At 48.7% G+C, this 17,270-nt stretch overlaps 1 protein-coding gene across 1 annotated transcript in view; it reads right to left on the bottom strand.

Moving 5' to 3' along the window:
- TMEM39A (transmembrane protein 39A) overlaps positions 1-13,777 on the bottom strand; it is a 31,825-nt gene extending 18,048 nt beyond the window's left edge. The window contains exons 1-2 of the mRNA XM_075332837.1: positions 13,565-13,777; positions 2,686-2,873 (exon numbers count right to left, since the gene is read on the bottom strand). Of these exons, the coding sequence (XP_075188952.1) occupies positions 2,686-2,798 (113 nt within the window). The 5' untranslated portion in view covers positions 2,799-2,873; positions 13,565-13,777. The remainder of the gene's footprint in view (positions 1-2,685; positions 2,874-13,564) is intronic.
- Positions 13,778-17,270: the final 3,493 nt, after the last annotated feature.

The raw sequence follows: 17,270 nt of genomic DNA, 5'->3' as shown, positions 1-17,270 counted from the left end.
CCTCAGGATTAGAATCCTGATCTGCTACCTCCGCTTCATCATCCAGAGAGTCCTCCTGCTGAGACCCTGAACACTGTGATGAAGTCGAGGGAATTTCCCAGCGAGCCCGCTTAGGCGGCCTGGGACTGCGGTCCGTGTCAGAGACCTCACCCTGGGACCTATGGGTCACCCCAGGAGCTCTTTGCTGCTCCAACTGAGGGGGGCCTGGGGTCAATGATTCAACAGTGCCCGTGGCCTGAGTCACCGGTCTGGACTGTAAGGCTTCTAGTATCTTAGCAGACCATTTATCCATACTCTCAGACAGTTTGTCAGCAAATACTGCAAACTCCGTCCCTGTCACCTGGGCCACCAGTAGCAGAGGCTCCGGCTGAGTAAGTGCCACAGGGGCCGAGCATTGCACACAATGAGGATCGGTGGAACCTGCCGGTAGTATAGCCGCACATGAGGTACAGGTTGCAAAGTAAGCCTGTGCTTTGGCACCCTTGCTTTTTGCGGACGACATGCTGTTGTCTCCTCTGAGTACAATCCAGGAGGGTAAATAGCCAAAAATCAACAGTGCGACCGTACAGTGTAAATGTATCGCATATATATATGTACACTTCGGCACTCAGTGGGGCCAGCACCCAGGTGCTGCTTACCGACCGCTTAAAGCGGTTGTGTGATCACCAGATTCCCTGCCTGGGCCTCCCAGAGCCGTGTTGTCTCTCCTCTCCAGCGTCAGAAGTGCTGACAGGAATGGCTGCCGGCGTTCTGTGGGGAGGAGGGGGCCGTGGGCGTGCCCTAGAAAGTGCGGGAATCTGATGCCCCACTGAGCTGAGTGAGGGGGGAGGAGGATACAGAGTATGCTCCAGCCCTCAGCGCTGATGTCCTGTGCAGCGTCCCGCCCTTCCCCTGACTGGCAGGCCTGGGGGCGGGAATATGCGATACTAGGCCGCAAAAGCCGGGGACTAAAGTTATAAGCGCGGCCGGCAAATAAGCGCGGCCGGCGCGGTAGTCCCCGGCGCACTAACACACCCAGCAGTGCTGCAGTGTGTATGGCACAAGCGCTCCATGCGCGGTCCCCCAGGGGGACACAGAGTACCTCACAGTAGCAGGGCCTTGTCCCTGACGATACCCGGCTCCTGTCCAGCAGATTCCCCAGGGGCTGCGGAGGGAGCACGGTCCCAGTGCCTGGAGACCGATTAGGATCCCACTTCACCCAGAGCCCATTAAGGGATGGGGAAGGAAAACAGCATGTGGCTCCTGCCTATGTACCCGCAATGGGTACCTCAACCTTAACAGCACCGCCGACCAGAGTGGGGTGAGAAGGGAGCATGCTGGGGGCCCTGTTATGGGCCCTCTTTTCTTCCATCCGACATAGTCAGCAGCTGCTGCTGACTAAGATGTGGAGCTATGCGTGGATGTCAGCCTCCTTCGCACAAAGCATAAAAACTGAGGAGCCCGTGAGGCACGGGGGGTGTATAGGCAGAAGGGGAGGGGCTTTACACTTTTAAGTGTAATACTTTGTGTGGCCTCCGGAGGCAGAAGCTATACACCCCAATTGTCTGGGTCTCCCAATGGAGCGACAAAGAAAAAAGGAATAGGCAAGTGAGCAACAATAAGCGCACAAGAGCACAGTGAGCATAAATAATAAGACAGGGGGAGCGGACATAGAAACAGCCAAGAATGAGATGAGCAAATATGAAAACGGCGAGCAAGAACACAAACAATCAGAAAAAAGAGTGACGAGCAAGATAACAAAAAAGTGACAGTGAGCAAGCGTGCAAAAGAAGGCAAGTAAGAGCCATGATATGCAGAGCAAGAGTGTACAAGGATGCGAACGAGCAGAAAAAGTGAAAGGCTGACAGAGAAGACAAGAGCGTGCACAGAGAAGCGAACAAGACAAAAGTGAAGGCATACAGAGGGGATGAGGACAAGACAGAGAAGACAAGAGCGTAAAAAAAAAAAAAACCAAAACACAACAAGCGCACAAAAAGGTAAGTGAGAGCAGTAAGAAAGCGAGAGCAACAGGAAAAAAAAAAAAAAAGCAGAAAAGCGCACAGAGGGCAGGAGTGAGCAAGTTAGCTGTCCGAAAGAAAGCAGGCAACAAGTGTCAAAAATGGTAAATAATTCCATATTTTATATGCATTTTTGGATGCAGCGTTTACCAGTATAACACCCCTCTCCTCCCCGCGGATTTATTGCACATATGATTTTCAGAAGAAGTTTCAGGAGGGAGGTAACAAGTCACAGCGCAGTAACAGGAAAAAAACGACCGGCTACAGCTAATGATTGATTACCGGCGACTTTTAAAGGGTTAAACCCTTTAATAGACATTACCTTATTTTTTTATTTACACCTAGTAATCTTAGGAACACAGCTTTGTACGTTTCCAATGTATGTAAAGCGCTGTGGAATTAATAGCGCTATATAAATGAATACAATTATTATTATTGCAGATCACAATATTGCTTCCACCAGGTGGCGCTGTGCTATTGCTGCTGCCGTTTTCTCCATACTGACACTGCCTCGTGCACCCAACGTTGTGTTGCCGTCTGGAGCAATACAGAATAGGAGCGTGGGAGGTTTGATTCACACACCCAAGGGGCGCGGAATTTAAATCTCCTGATCATGTGTGATCCACAGACCGAGGCGACATTTTCAGTTCCTAAACGATTGAGCAACAAGATTCTTTAAGACTCTGACCTGTTTCTCAGCCCTGTGCCATTGCCACAAGTCCCGCCGACCAAAGTTTGCAGTGAGGGCAAAGCGGAACGGCTCAATTGCTGCCGGCTAGGACCCCTTCTTCCGCCGGGCATGACAAGGTACCGGTACACATCCAACAGTCAGCTCCACTCCGAGGCCTGCAACACAGCGAGCGGGAATATTCAGCTCTGCGGGGAGAGAGAAGGAGAGCAGATTAGAAGATTTGTAATCTGGAGGCGACGTCGTGACCGATCATCCCAGCACTACAGTCTGGCTCCGAAATGGCTGATAGCAGAAAGCAATAGATGTCATTCATCTGCACAGCAAACGGAAAGGAGATGGATTCATGACATAATGTCACTTTAAACTCCTATCGCTATGTGCACACGTTGCAGATTTGGTTGAAGATAATCTGCATGATCTGGCAGGAAAACCACTGCGGGAAAAAAATAAAATCATGAGTTTTTGCTGCGATTTGCCGCTTTTTTTGATGCATTTTTCTTTCATTGCTTTCAATAGTGAAAACGCAGGAAAAAAACGCAGAAAGAAGTGACACGCTGTAGATTTTCTCTGCAACAAAAAAATCCTGAAAGTGTGCACAGCGCTGCAGAATTCTCATAGACTTTGCTGGCATCAGATCAGATTTCTGAAAATCTGCAAGAAAAAATAAAAACGCCGAAAAAACGCACCATTTACACGGAGCCAAACTGTCCCTTTCTGCCCAGCAGTAGCCACGCTTTACTGTCACCGCAGACTGGAAGGAGACCGGACGTCATCATTGTCCCAACAAGCTCCTCCCTTCACCCCGTGCCGTCACCAGCCGTACTGACCAGCTCCACCCTTCACCCCGTGCCGTCACCAGCCGTACTGACCAGTTCCACCCTTCACCCCGTGCAGTCACCAGCCGTACTGACCAGCTCCACCCTTCACCCCGTGCCGTCACCAGCCGTACTGACCAGCTCCACCCTTCACCCCGTGCCGTCACCAGCCGTACTGACCAGCTCCACCCTTCACCCCGTGCCGTCACCAGCCGTACTGACCAGCTCCACCCTTCACCCCGTGCCGTCACCAGCCGTACTGACCAGTTCCACCCTTCACCCCGTGCAGTCACCAGCCGTACTGACCAGCTCCACCCTTCACCCCGTGCCGTCACCAGCCGTACTGACCAGCTCCACCCTTCACCCCGTGCCGTCACCAGCCGTACTGACCAGCTCCACCCTTCACCCCGTGCCGTCACCAGCCGTACCGACCAGCTCCATCCTTCACCCCGTGCCGTCACCAGCCATACCGACCAGCTCCACCCTTCACCCCGTGCCGTCACCAGCCGTACTGACCAGCTCCACCCTTCACCCCGTGCCGTCACCAGCCGTACTGACCAGCTCCACCCTTCACCCCGTGCCGTCACCAGCCGTACTGACCAGCTCCACCCTTCACCCCGTGCCGTCACCAGCCGTACTGACCAGCTCCACCCTTCACCCCGTGCCGTCAACAGCCGTACTGACCAGCTCCACCCTTCACCCCGTGCCGTCAACAGCCGTACCGACCAGCTCCACCCTTCACCCCGTGCCGTCACCAGCTGTACCGACCAGCTCCTCCCTTCACCCCGTGCCGTCACCAGCCGTACTGACCAGCTCCTCCCTTCACCCCGTGCCGTCACCAGCCGTACTGACCAGCTCCACCCTTCACTTAGTGATGTCACCAGCCGTACAGTCAAGCTCCTCCCTTCACCTAGTGATGTCACCAGCTGTACTGTAAAGCTCCTCCCTTGACCCAGTGATGTCACCAGCTGTACCGTAAAGCTCCTCCCTTCACCCAGTGATGTCACCAGCTGTACCGTAAAGCTCCTCCCTTCACCCAGTGATGTCATCAGCTGTACAGTCAAGCTCCTCCCTTCACCCTGTGATGTCACCAGCTGTACTGTAAAGCTCCTCCCTTCACCCAGTGATGTCACCAGCTGTACAATCAAGCTCCATCCTTTACCCAGTGATGTCACCCGCAGCACACTGAACACAGACCTTTGACTGTACGTTCGGTTCCTGTTCAGGTTTGTCACCCAAATAAAGCTGGTTGAAAGGTTGCAGAACAGCCAATCAGCAAGCTGTTAGGCTGTGAGCATTTCCGGAGCCATCACAGCCATGCCAAGGAAGCAAGATGGTTAAAGCAGCACATACTTGCCAGTCTCAGCGGCGCGGCTGTAACACTGCTTCCAGGCCCGTTCATTACATCTCATACATATTCACTGCTTTCCCCACCCACTGTCTGTAACAGCACCTGTGATTGGCTGCAATCAGACTTCTGGCGTCTCTGATTGGTTGCCCTCACAGAGGATGTCTGTCTGCCCGAGTAAAGTGTAAAAATAAAATAACTTCATGCACCAAATCTGCATCGTCTTGCGAAAAAAAAAAAAAGCATCTATACACGATGCAGTTTTTTGACAGAAGATGCAGATTTGGTACAGGAATGTGGTGTATACATTTCAGATGTCCCGCAATCCAACAGTGGCTTCAAAGTGAAAGTGAAAATGCTGCTGGATTGTCTGACTGGCAGCACTTTCACTTTGAAGCCGCTGCCGGACTGTCGGCTTGAGAGTGACAGCCGTGTCTCGCAGTCCAATAGTCAGTTCACTGGAGGTAACACCGTGGTCTCATAAGATGCCTCCCATTACTAATCTAGGGCTTGATGGCAGCTACCCAATCACAGCTGTCATTAATCCCTTATATTACACCGAATGCCACCGCACTAGGGCAATAGGGATAAGCTGGGTAAAACCTTCAATTTTTGCACTGAATGGATGCGACAATTCTGGGCAGCTGCGGGCTGGTATTTTTAGGCTGGGGGGGGTCCAAAATCCATGGCGCCTCCCATCCTGACAACACCAGCCACCACCTGTCTGCTTTACTGTGGCTAGATATCAAAAATGGGGGGCCTATGTCTTCCGCCCTCTATTTTGATGTCCAGTCACTGTAAAGCTCACAGGTGGGGGGCTGCAGCCTGCCACTGTTGCTTTACCTGCGCTAGCCATCAAAATAAGGCAGGAGCCTGTCATTTTTTTTATTTATTTATTTTTACACTACTACATAGCAACTGACTGCAACCAATAAGATGCGGACACAGGGTGGGGGTGATTATTGCAGTCTGCAACCAATCACACACACTGGCACAGAGGGTGGGTGGGAGAAGCAGTGAATATTCATGAACCTTAATTAGCGGTCCAGAGCTGAGCTGTAATACCATGCATGACCCACGAATAAGTGTGATGACATTTTTTGGATGCAAGCAGTCATATTTTTCCAATTCTGGGATATCCCTTGTTATCTGTCTACAAATTATAAGGGTGCGGTTACATTTCACAGCAAGCTGTAAAGGAAGGCGATTTTGGTTACGTTTTTTTCCGTTTGACCACTAGGTGACAGCACAGGAAAAAATAAATTCATACTTGGCAAAAAAAGATCAAAACGGATCAGTGTTTCCTGGAAAAGTGTTTGGCGCTTTAGGTTCCAGGATAGCTGGGAACGCTAGTGCGAAAAAAGTAGGAAGACAAGCTGGAACCAGACCAAAGAGGCGTCTCCGGCGTCCTCAGCTCAACTCCAGAACTTTCTGCCTTCATCACACCATTGTTTAGGTATGACTACCAGAAGAACACCAGAAAGGCCAATCAATGCCCAAAACGAGGGGTTAAACGAATGGAATACGAGACAGGATCTTAAAAACAAGCAAATCCGAGCTTCCCAGGATGAAATACACCAGTATAGTTATCGGTCACCGGGTCACGCACTAGAAAAGTACATTTCCAAAGCAATAAACATCTGTAATAAATTTTGTGCTTTTTCTTAAATATTTCCCAACGTTCCAGGTAGTAGTTCTTGGAATTTCTAGTGATATCTACGGTAGGTAGGAAAAGAAGTTAGCTACTTCCACTCTCACTGTTCTATTCAAAGGGGTTTTTTTTCCAGGGCTTTGATATTAATAATCTAATCCTAGATCTGATCAGTGGGGTCCCAACACCAGGAACCTCCACCAGCAGTTTGGAGACTATATCAGGTGTCAGACGCCAACCGATCGACAGGTCAAGGATGGGTCATCCATTTCTTAGACGAGGACTACCTCCAATTTTCATCTAGTTATTTCTGAATTCCATATATTTCTGCACAGGTTGTGAAGTTAGCTACTTCCTCCCTTCCTCACCCATTGATTATATATATCTTGAATAAAACCTTGGTTGGAGGAGAAGTTAGCTACTTCCTCTTCCAATTTTGTCACCAATAAATTTATAAGTTATAAATTCTGTTTCTTAACATTCCTACATATCTGCCTCAAGTTTCCAGCTAAACTGATCTACAGTACGATGTGGGTAGAGAATTTAGCTACTATTTCTTTTTACACATTACAGCTATATTAATCTAGGTAATAGACAAGTGACGTTAGCTACTTTCTAGATCGCAGCTTTCTTAATTTTGCTGCATTTATGTCTCAGCATTTAAACTAGTGATTTATCCACAAGTGAAGAGGTTAGCTACTTTCTTTCGCATTGACTTGTTTTATCACTGTTGGATTTTTATTGAAATCAAAGTGAGAGGAGAAGTTGGCTACTTCATTCTCTTTCACCAATACACTGCATGTCCCAAGTATAAATTCCTTTTTTTTTTTTTTTATAACATTTTGTCTCAGGCCTCCAACTGTACTAAGTGTATTTGTGTGAAGAAGTTAGCTACATCCTCTTACTCTGTCATCAATGATCTGCACGTCCTAATTATAAATTCCTTGTCTTGATTTTCTGGAATCTCTTGCTCTAGCGAATAGCCATATTGATGGGTATTTCTCAACACAGGTGGAGAAGTTAGCTACTTCCTACTTTATTTTACAGATTCGTATCAAGCAGCACATCTCTGCACAGTGAGATGAATTGGAAGGCAGGCATTTATTGCCGTCACCTCTAGGTCTTGTACCAAAATTAAAAATAATGAGAGAAGACCTAGCATCACCTTGTGAGGTGCTCAGGAGAAAAAAAAAAAAAATATATAATATAATAATAAAAATATAAAATAAATTTATATATATATATATATATATATATATATATATATATATATATATATATATATATATATATATATATATATATATATATATATATATATATATATATATCTCTCACAAGGAAAAAGGTGACTCCGGCGCACTACATATACCCCCAAAAAGGTTGAAAGAACAAAATGATTTTAATCTTGATCCTTTTCTTTATTGGTGCAGAAAAAAAAAGTGCTGTACATGATAAAGTGTCCGCCAAAAACACGACGTTTCAGCCTATCGGCCTTCATCGCGCCGGACCATCCAATGTAAGCAGGAGTTCCTATTACGGGGAAGAGGAAGTAACAAGCAAGTTCTCTACCTATAACGGTAAGAGTTAATGAAAACCCGTGGGTTCAAGGAGTACCCCAGTGACCGGCTTGGAACAGAGGTAGAAGGTAGGATTGGAACGTGGTGTGATTGGAACGTGGTGTGATTGGAACGTGGTGTGATTGGAACGTGGTGTGATTGGAACGTGGTGTGATTGGAACGTGGTGTGATTGGAACGTGGTGTGATTGGAACGTGGTGTGATTGGAACGTGGTGTGATTGGAACGTGGTGTGATTGGAACGTGGTGTGATTGGAACGTGGTGTGATTGGAACGTGGTGTGATTGGAACGTTGCCACCTCAATGATGTCCTAATAGTCTACATAAAAAAGGCTCTTAAATCTATGTCTCTTTTTGTTAGTTCTCTGATGGAAAGTTCTCTACTGTTCTCTGTTATCATAAGTTGGAAGTAGATGCCACAATGTTGGGTGTTGTAGTGTCAATACAGCTGGAGAGTCACAGAGTGCAAACCCTTAGACTCCAGAGCAGCACTCACTGTTCTGTTGGTGGAGTCACTGTGTACATACATTACATTACTGATCCTGAGTTACCTCCTGTATTATACTCCAGAGCTGCACTCAATATTCTGCTGGTGCAGTCACTGTGTACATACATTACTGATCCTGAGTTACCTCCTGTATTATACTCCAGAGCTGCACTCACTATTCTGCTGGTGCAGTCACTGTGTACATACATTACTGATCCTGAGTTACCTCCTGTATTATACTCCAGAGCTGCACTCACTATTCTGCTGGTGCAGTCGCTGTGTACATACATTACATTACTGATCCTGAGTTACCTCCTGTATTATACTCCAGAGCTGCACTCACTATTCTGCTGGTACAGTCGCTGTATACATACATTACATTACTGATCCTGAGTTACCTCCTGTATTATACTCCAGAGCTGCACTCTCTATTCTGCTGGTGCAGTCGCTGTATACACATATTACATGATGATATTTGATAGAATAGTTACATATAATGTCCCTTGTACATTTTGAAGAACTTCTGAAAGGATACTATATGTAACTATGCCATCAAATATAATCATGTAATATGTGTACACAGTGACTGCACCAGCAGAATAGTGAGTGCAGCTCTGGAGTATAATACAGGAGGTAACTCAGGATCAGTAATGTATGTACACAGTGACTGCACCAGCAGAATAGTGAGTGCAGCTCTGGAGTATAATATAGGAGGTAACTGAGGATCAGTAATGTAATGTATGTACACAGTGACTGCACCAGCAGAATAGTGAGTGCAGCTCTGGAGTATAATACAGAAGGTAACTCAGGATCAGTAATGTGAACTGTAAAGGTGGAAATAAAGGTAAAAGTACAGTTAAAATTCCAGATAATCGGGTCCGAGTTTACAGACAAGTCACAGATCTGGCCGTGATACATTCTGTGCTGATCTCTGAGTAGTGATCGCCACATCCAGCGCCATGTAAGAGCGATACCTGGAAAACAGAACTGGCATTCTGCTATAAATCAATGTGAACCATTCACCGAGTACAGAAGCAATAAAGTAACAGCTCAGGCTGCTTTTCTTAAAGGGATGTTAATATCTGCAGCTCCGGCAGTGAATAGAGTATAGACATATATATTCCGGTACGATCGTGTCCCGTTTCCTGTTAATATGACATAAGACTTGGTGCAGATCATTAATGCAGTGAACGCTGCCGTCGCTGAGATCATAATCCCTAATAAATGGATAATTCCCCTTTAAGTCGTGAGGAGCGGTAAATACACGAGGTCACAAGTGACTCCCAAAGCAAATATCCATTGTGTGTGAATAAGAGGAGTGTTGTGTCATGGCCATCAATTAGCGGGGACCGCGGCCCGTCTCCAAAACACGTGCGTTATTTTTTATTTTCCCCCTATGACCCCCTCGCCGCTCCAGCTGATCCTTGTGTACTTCCAAACAGGGATGACATCACGTACAGCCATGTGACTGCTGCAGCCAATCACAGACCTCAGCAGGGATGCTTCAATGACCAGCGATTGACTACAGAAGTCACATGGATGTATGTGATGTCACTTTAATTCTTGAATCCACCACTAGGGGGAGCTCATTGCACACGGTTGTACGCAGCTTCCATTCAGTGCAGCAGGAGCTGAATTCATAACGCTATTCCGCACAAAGAAAACCGTTGCTTCTGGGAAACCATCAGCAAGCAGGGTAACTTCTGCTGACAGACCACATGTTGTCAGATCGTAGGTATCCGTCTTGTTGTCTGCTATTAAGGAGCTTTCAGAGCGCGATCGGCCCCTGGAAACCCAGTACATCACTGTTTGGAAGTATCAGACCTGTTCATCCAGAACCTCCTGATTCATGAACAGAATGCAAGAATCGCAGTGAAGACTGAAACTCAGGAAAAGTGCAAGGATTTCATTATTCTGGAGGGAATTGCCTTTTAAGCAATGTAAAGTGTTCATTTTCTGTCCCCTCCCCCACTCGCAGGGTGACAGGAGCGTAGCAGCTGGGTCAGGGTTTATTTACCTGGGCACAGGGCACCGTGCCACATCATACAGGTAAGGGCTGAAGCAGGGGCACCGGACTCAGCACTTCATGGCTTTTAACCCCTTCCCGACACTTCCAGTTTTCATTTGTGGGCTCCTCACATTCGCAGAAAGCTGGACGCGCACCGACCTCCTGTCTATACTCTAGTCCCCACCGGAGCAGTAATCACAATTCTGCAAACTGCTCAGAGTGTGATCCCCTCGAAGAGCGCCGGTCATTAGTCTAGATGGGGACGAGGGAAACCAAAATCTAAAAATGAAGGAATGTGTCAAAGAGGGGAATAGAAAAGGGAAAAAAAAAAAAAAAAGCTGTGAGCACTACAACTCCCAGCAATACCCAGCGCTGCAGGACAGGAGTCTGAATCTGGTCACAAATAGAGCAGACCTGGGAGTGGAGCGTAGAGCAGCGCTCATCCTGATCCTCCTGGTTCATGAAGGCCGACCCATGTACAGGGGACCAATACGACACGGGGTGCTGTGGATACTCTCCCCACAATCTCAGGACATGCTGAGACTTGTAGTTCCTGGCACGCACTGGAAGATCAGTCAGTATTCAGAATCCTCTGCGCTTCAGGCCTTTACGATTTGTAAGATCTCCAATTGCTGTCAGTTTATGAAAACGCTCTCGCTGCCTTTCAGGGGGTGAACACTCTTCGCTGCCCCAATACCTCTCACAGCTGAGGTTTTGTTACAGTAGCATCCAGCAGAGATCGTCCTCTGTGAGCCGAGCTGCAGCACCGACCTCAGCCCGGACTATCGGCCGCTCAGCTCACAGAGGATTGTCTGGAACGGATGATGGAAAAAGCCATGATCATATGTGAGAGCGGACGTGTGTGTGTGTATGAGATATATATATATATATATATACACACACACACACACACACGCAAGTGCTCTGTAATGTGCGGCTCTGTGAACGAACCACAACTCCCAGCATGTCCTCACAGGCCGCAGTAAGTGTATTTTATATGTGTCATGTGCAGATATAAGTGCGGATATATATATATATATATATTCTGCAATCTGTCACTGTTGTGGAACTACAACTCCCAGCATATTCAGTTTTTAGCTTCAGCAGCATCTCAGATGCAATCCAATGGTGACAAACTACAACTCCCAGCATTCCCTAACAGCTTTCAATAGACGCTATATCACAATGATGGAATATGCATGCATAGGAGGACTACAACTCACAGCATGTTCATTTTGCACCTTTAACAATATCCCATGCTTTTATAATGCACCCTGTTGGGAAACTACAACTCCCAGCATGCCCTGACAGCTTGCAGCAGATGCCATATATATATGCTTTGTGCAGCCCTGCCGCAGTAGGACTACAACTCCCAGCATGCCCTGACAGCTCGCAGCAGATGCCATATATATAAGGCTTTGTGCAGCCCAGCCACAGTAGGACTACAAATCCCAGCATGCCCTGACAGCTTGCAGCAGATGCCATATATATATGCTTTGTGCAGCCCCGCCGCAGTAGGACTACAACTCCCAGCATGCCCTGACAGCTCGCAGCAGATGCCATATATATAAGGCTTTGTGCAGCCCTGCCGCAGTAGGACTACAACTCCCAGCATGCCCTGACAGCTTGCAGCTGATGCCATATATATGTTTTGTGCAGCCCAGTCGCAGTAGGACTACAACTCCCAGCATGCCCTGACAGCTCGCAGCAGATGCCATATATATGTTTTGTGCAGCCCAGCCGCAGTAGGACTACTTACTCCCAGCATGCCCTGACAGCTCGCAACAGATGTCATATATATATGCTTTGTGCAGCCCTGTTGCAGTAGTACTACAACTCCCAGCATGCCCTGACAGCTCACAGCAGATGCCATATATATATATATATATGCTTTGTGCAACCCTGCCACAGTAGGACTACAACTCCCAGAATGCCCTGACAGCTCGCAGCAGATGTCATATATATATGCTTTGTGCAGCCCTGCCGCAGTAGGACTACAACTCCCAGCATGCCCTGACAGCTCGCAGCAGATGCCATATATATATGCTTTGTGCAGCCCTGCCGCAGTAGGACTACAACTCCCAGCATGCCCTGACAGCTCGCAGCAGATGTCATATATATATGCTTTGTGCAGCCCTGCTGCAGTAGGACTACAACTCCCAGCATGCCCTGACAGCTCGCAGCAGATGCCATATATATATATGCTTTGTGCAGCCCTGCCGCAGTAGGACTACAACTCCCAGCATGCCCTGACAGCTCGCAGCAGATGTCATATATATATGCTTTGTGCAGCCCTGCCACAGTAGGACTACAACTCCCAGCATGCCCTGACAGCTCGCAGCAGATGCCATATATATATGCTTTGTGCAGCCCTGCCGCAGTAGGACTACAACTCCCAGCATGCCCTGACAACTCGCAGCAGATGCCATATATATATGCTTTGTGCAGCCCTGCCACAGTAGGACTACAACTCCCAGCATGCCCTGACAGCTCGCAGCAGATGCTATATATATATATATATATATATATATATATATATATATATATATATATATATATATATGCGCTTTGTGCAGCCCAGCCGCAGTAGGACTACAACTCCCAGCATGTCCTGATAATCCGCAGCAGATACTATATATATATACATATATACCTATATATATGTTTTGTGCAGCCCAGCCGCAGTAGAACTACAACTCCCAGCATGTCCTCACAGTCTGCAGCCAGGCAGGTTGGGAACTATAACTCACATGAGTATGGAACCTGTAGAACTACAAGTCCCAGCGGATGCTACAGTGTGGATATATAGGTGTATACAGAAGTTATCTGCAATCCATGGCTGCACATCTGCAGTGAGATTACAAGTCCCAGCATGCCCTGGCAGATGAAGGCTGTGCGTGCATGCTGGGAGTTGTAGTTCCAGCCACAGGTTGCAGAGCGCAGCCTCCTGCGGTGACACATTGCAGCAGGGCTGCGGGCAGTTACTCACACATGTAAGGGCAGCAGCAGCTCAGTCATCGGTCGGGGCTCGTCTGTGGCGCGGGGCTGCCTGCCGCATAGTGAGCCCATGCAGGGTGCACGTCTTGGGGGAGGGTTGCGGGGGAGCGGACACCCCTCTTCCTGCAGCCGCTGCCTCCCCAGCTTTCTTCTTCCCTTTACTCTCCGCAGCTGCCCAGGAGAGACGTGGCAGAGCGAATCGATGGCGTCATCACCAAGCGACGCTTGGCGCATGCTCAGTGAGTAGCAGCAGTTCCTTTGCGATGCGTCGTAAAGAGGGGAACTCCGGAGGCCATGTTGGTGGTGGCACAGCTCTATGATTATCATTTTAAATAGTTAAATGTAATAAAATGTGATTTTTCTTTTTTACATATTTTTAATTAAAAATTCAATGACAAATACAAAGTTAAAAAAATGATATTCTAGGAATGCTACCTATATATTTGTCTATATCCCTGCATTTATTCATTTTGGCCCAAATAAAAAAAATACAGTTACCTGTGCTTATGCAGTTTTTCATTCTCCGGCGCTGCGGTCCACGTGGTCATATGAGGGGTGACGTATGTGGTTGATGATATTGATGTGTGTTGCCACTATGTGAACGCGTGAGGCCAATCACCATAGAGACGCTGAAGCGGGAAACGGACGCCGTCTGTCCACTCCGCCTGGCCACCGTGCCATTCATTCCACAGTACTTTAAGGATGTGTTCATCACTGTCCCCATTGGGGTTCACAGTCTACATTCCCCATCTTACCTCCTTGGAGTGTAGGAAGAAAGCGGACAACCCGGAGTAAACCCACACAAACACGTGAGAACATACAAACTCCTGGCAGATGTTGTCCGGTCATGGTGGCCCAATGTTTTATGCCATGGTGTAACCATGAAGGAAGGTGCCAGTCCTGGGCCGCATGGGCGCCATGCTTCTTCACTAAGGAGCCATTGTGTGCGGATGGGACCTCGGGTGGGAGCACGGCACTTACTGGGTTCTTCAGGCCGGTGTCCGTCACCCCACTGGCGATCATTCTTGTAGACAGACAGTAACACATGCAACACCAGTCCTCACTTAGCCGACCAGAAAGTTCACTGTATTCTACACACCGATATGACAGACATGGCCTTCCTTTGTTTCCTTACTCTTAGGGGTACTTTGCACACTGCGACATCGCTAGCCGATGCTAGCGATGCCGAGCGCGATAGTACCCGCCCCCGTCGCACATGCGATATCTTGTGATAGCTGCCGTAGCGAACTTTATCGCTACGGCAGCTTCACACGCACTTACCTGCCCTGCGACGTCTCTGGCCGGTGACCCGCCTCCTTCCTAAGGGGGCGGATCGTGCGGCGTCACATCGACGTCACACGGCAGGCGGACAATAGAAGCGGAGGGACGGAGATGAGCGGGACGTAAACATCCCGCCCACCTCCTTCCTCCCGCATAGCCGGTGGAGGCAGGTAGGAGATGTTCCTCGCTCCTGCGGCTTCATACACAGCGATGTGTGCTGCCGCAGGAACGAGGAACAACATCGTATCTCCTATTGGTGCGACATTATGAAAATGACCGACACTACACAGATCACCGATTTACGACGCTTTTGCGATCATTTATCGGCGCATCTAGGCTTTACACGTTGCAACATCGTTACTGGCACCGGATGTGCGTCACTTTCGATTTGACCCCGACAATATCTCAGTAGCGATGTCGCAACGTGCAAAGTACCCCTTAGTGTGAGGTACTACCTCTCAACTTGTTCCCCTGTGCTATCTTGAATCTCATCCTTAAGCTCTGGGGTCTGTGTCTCCTTCCCCCTGACTCTGTTTCCCTTTGTCCGATTCTGGCTCCCTAGCTGGATGACTTTCCAAGCCCGCCGGGGTGAGCCGCAGGCTCCGGTCCTCTGGAGGATACTTCAGGGTTCCCTGACTGGGTCTAGCACCGAGGCCACATCTCACACTCAAACTCTTTTCTAGACTACTCCTCTCGAGACCTCCCAACTGTCTTCTTTCACTACCTCTTTACCCCAATCTCCTCTATCCTACCGCTATTTCAGCCCAACCACTAGGTGGCACATTTGGTAGCAGTCCCACTCTACTGTATCTTGAACCTGCACCCAGCTAGCAGCATAACATATCAACATACACATTGAGCACTAAGCAGAACACATCGCACTCTACACAGTGCTGGGCACGACCACCTCCTACAACAATTTAGATGCTGTGGTCACTTTTCACCGATGCACCTAAGACGTTAGACTGCCATGATCAGCGATAGTTGCAGCAGTTTCCAGCAGGTGACGGAGGAGACAAATGGGCGGCACCTGCCAGGCATCGAGCACGTGAGACTGCTGTATACGGACCTTCCAGATTTCTGCCATATTTATGCAGTGGCTATCGGCAGACGTAGGTGGACACTAAGCAGGTGGCGAGTCCTTTCACCATAGATAGTTACCAACATCACCATTCGTAAACCAGGGTGGCAACATAAAATGTTTAATTCCATCCTCCTACGTGGACAACCTTTTGGAAGTAAACCCTGACCCCTTTTGACCTACGTAGCTTTGAAAATTCGGGTCATTCCTGGCAACTGCTGGACAATTAGAAAATATTCATCCAGATGGTTTCGGGGAAAATAAAAATTTTCCCAGGCACGACCAAAACTTCCGGTCACTCGACACTTACTGTTTTTTTGTGCCTATAACTGCAACTCTCTAAGATCAAATGCACGCTCAGTTTCCAATCAAACTATCACGCCATCGGCGCTCGCATCCCAGGAGCGCTGTTGCCAATCTTTGCTCACGCATCCAGTCCCCATTCCTCCTGTCCTGCTCTGCAGCTCCCGGGTCTCCCCTGCACCTTCGTCAACATCCCCGCTGATTCATAAGCAGAAGTACCGATGGTCTGCTCTGGCTCCCTCCTCTGTGCCTCCTGGCCTGGCATCTCGTTCCCGAAGTCCACACATGCGTGGTAGGGCGCGACCGTACTCCCTTCCCTGTTCTTAAAGGGCTAACACCACCTGATCCGGAAATAGGGCCTTATAGGTACTGGATATAAAAGGCATCCTCCCCCATAGGAAGGTTCCTGTTCAACATGTCCCCGTAGCCAGTCTGCCCGTGCTAGTTGTCAGGTCCCCCTGCTATCCTGCCCTCCATATAAGTCTGTAACTTTGTCTATGCTTCCATCTAGTAGTGCCCGTGATCCCGCTTGTGCCCGTGTGGTTACCTCAAGTTCCTCCAAGCATCTCCTGCCTGCCTGTGATCACCAGTACCAGCTGGACCTGGACCGCACCAGCGTCTGCCTCATCTGTCTCGGTTCCTGGTCTTTGTCCTGTGGCACTAGCTGCTGAGGTATTGGGATCCCCCAGGACAGCCTCCGGGCGGACAATCACCAGCATGTGTATGTAGCGCCCCACGGGGCAGGCGGTTAAGCTTACTTGTCGCCGGGTCATTTCGGGTTGAGTGAGGCGTTGTCACGGGGTGGCCTTGCCAAGTTCCGTTGCCCCAAGGCATTCAGTTTAAATGGTACTGGAGGGAAGCGGGGTGTTTGGAAAAGAGTTTGTCGTGACGCCACCTGTGGTATGCGGCCAGGGAATAGCCGCCGCTGCCGAGTTCCTCTCCGGGGCAGGTGTTAAGGCAGCCGGGATGGTATCGCTCCCCACAGGCGGAGCTGGCCCCGGTGGATGATGATTGTAATGGCCGTTGGCGCCTA

Source organism: Anomaloglossus baeobatrachus, chromosome 2 (assembly GCF_048569485.1).
Source record: "Anomaloglossus baeobatrachus isolate aAnoBae1 chromosome 2, aAnoBae1.hap1, whole genome shotgun sequence".
NCBI lineage: Eukaryota > Metazoa > Chordata > Amphibia > Anura > Aromobatidae > Anomaloglossus > Anomaloglossus baeobatrachus.
The sequence above is the reverse complement of the archived record's forward strand: the minus strand, read 5'-3'. Positions and strand labels throughout refer to the sequence as shown.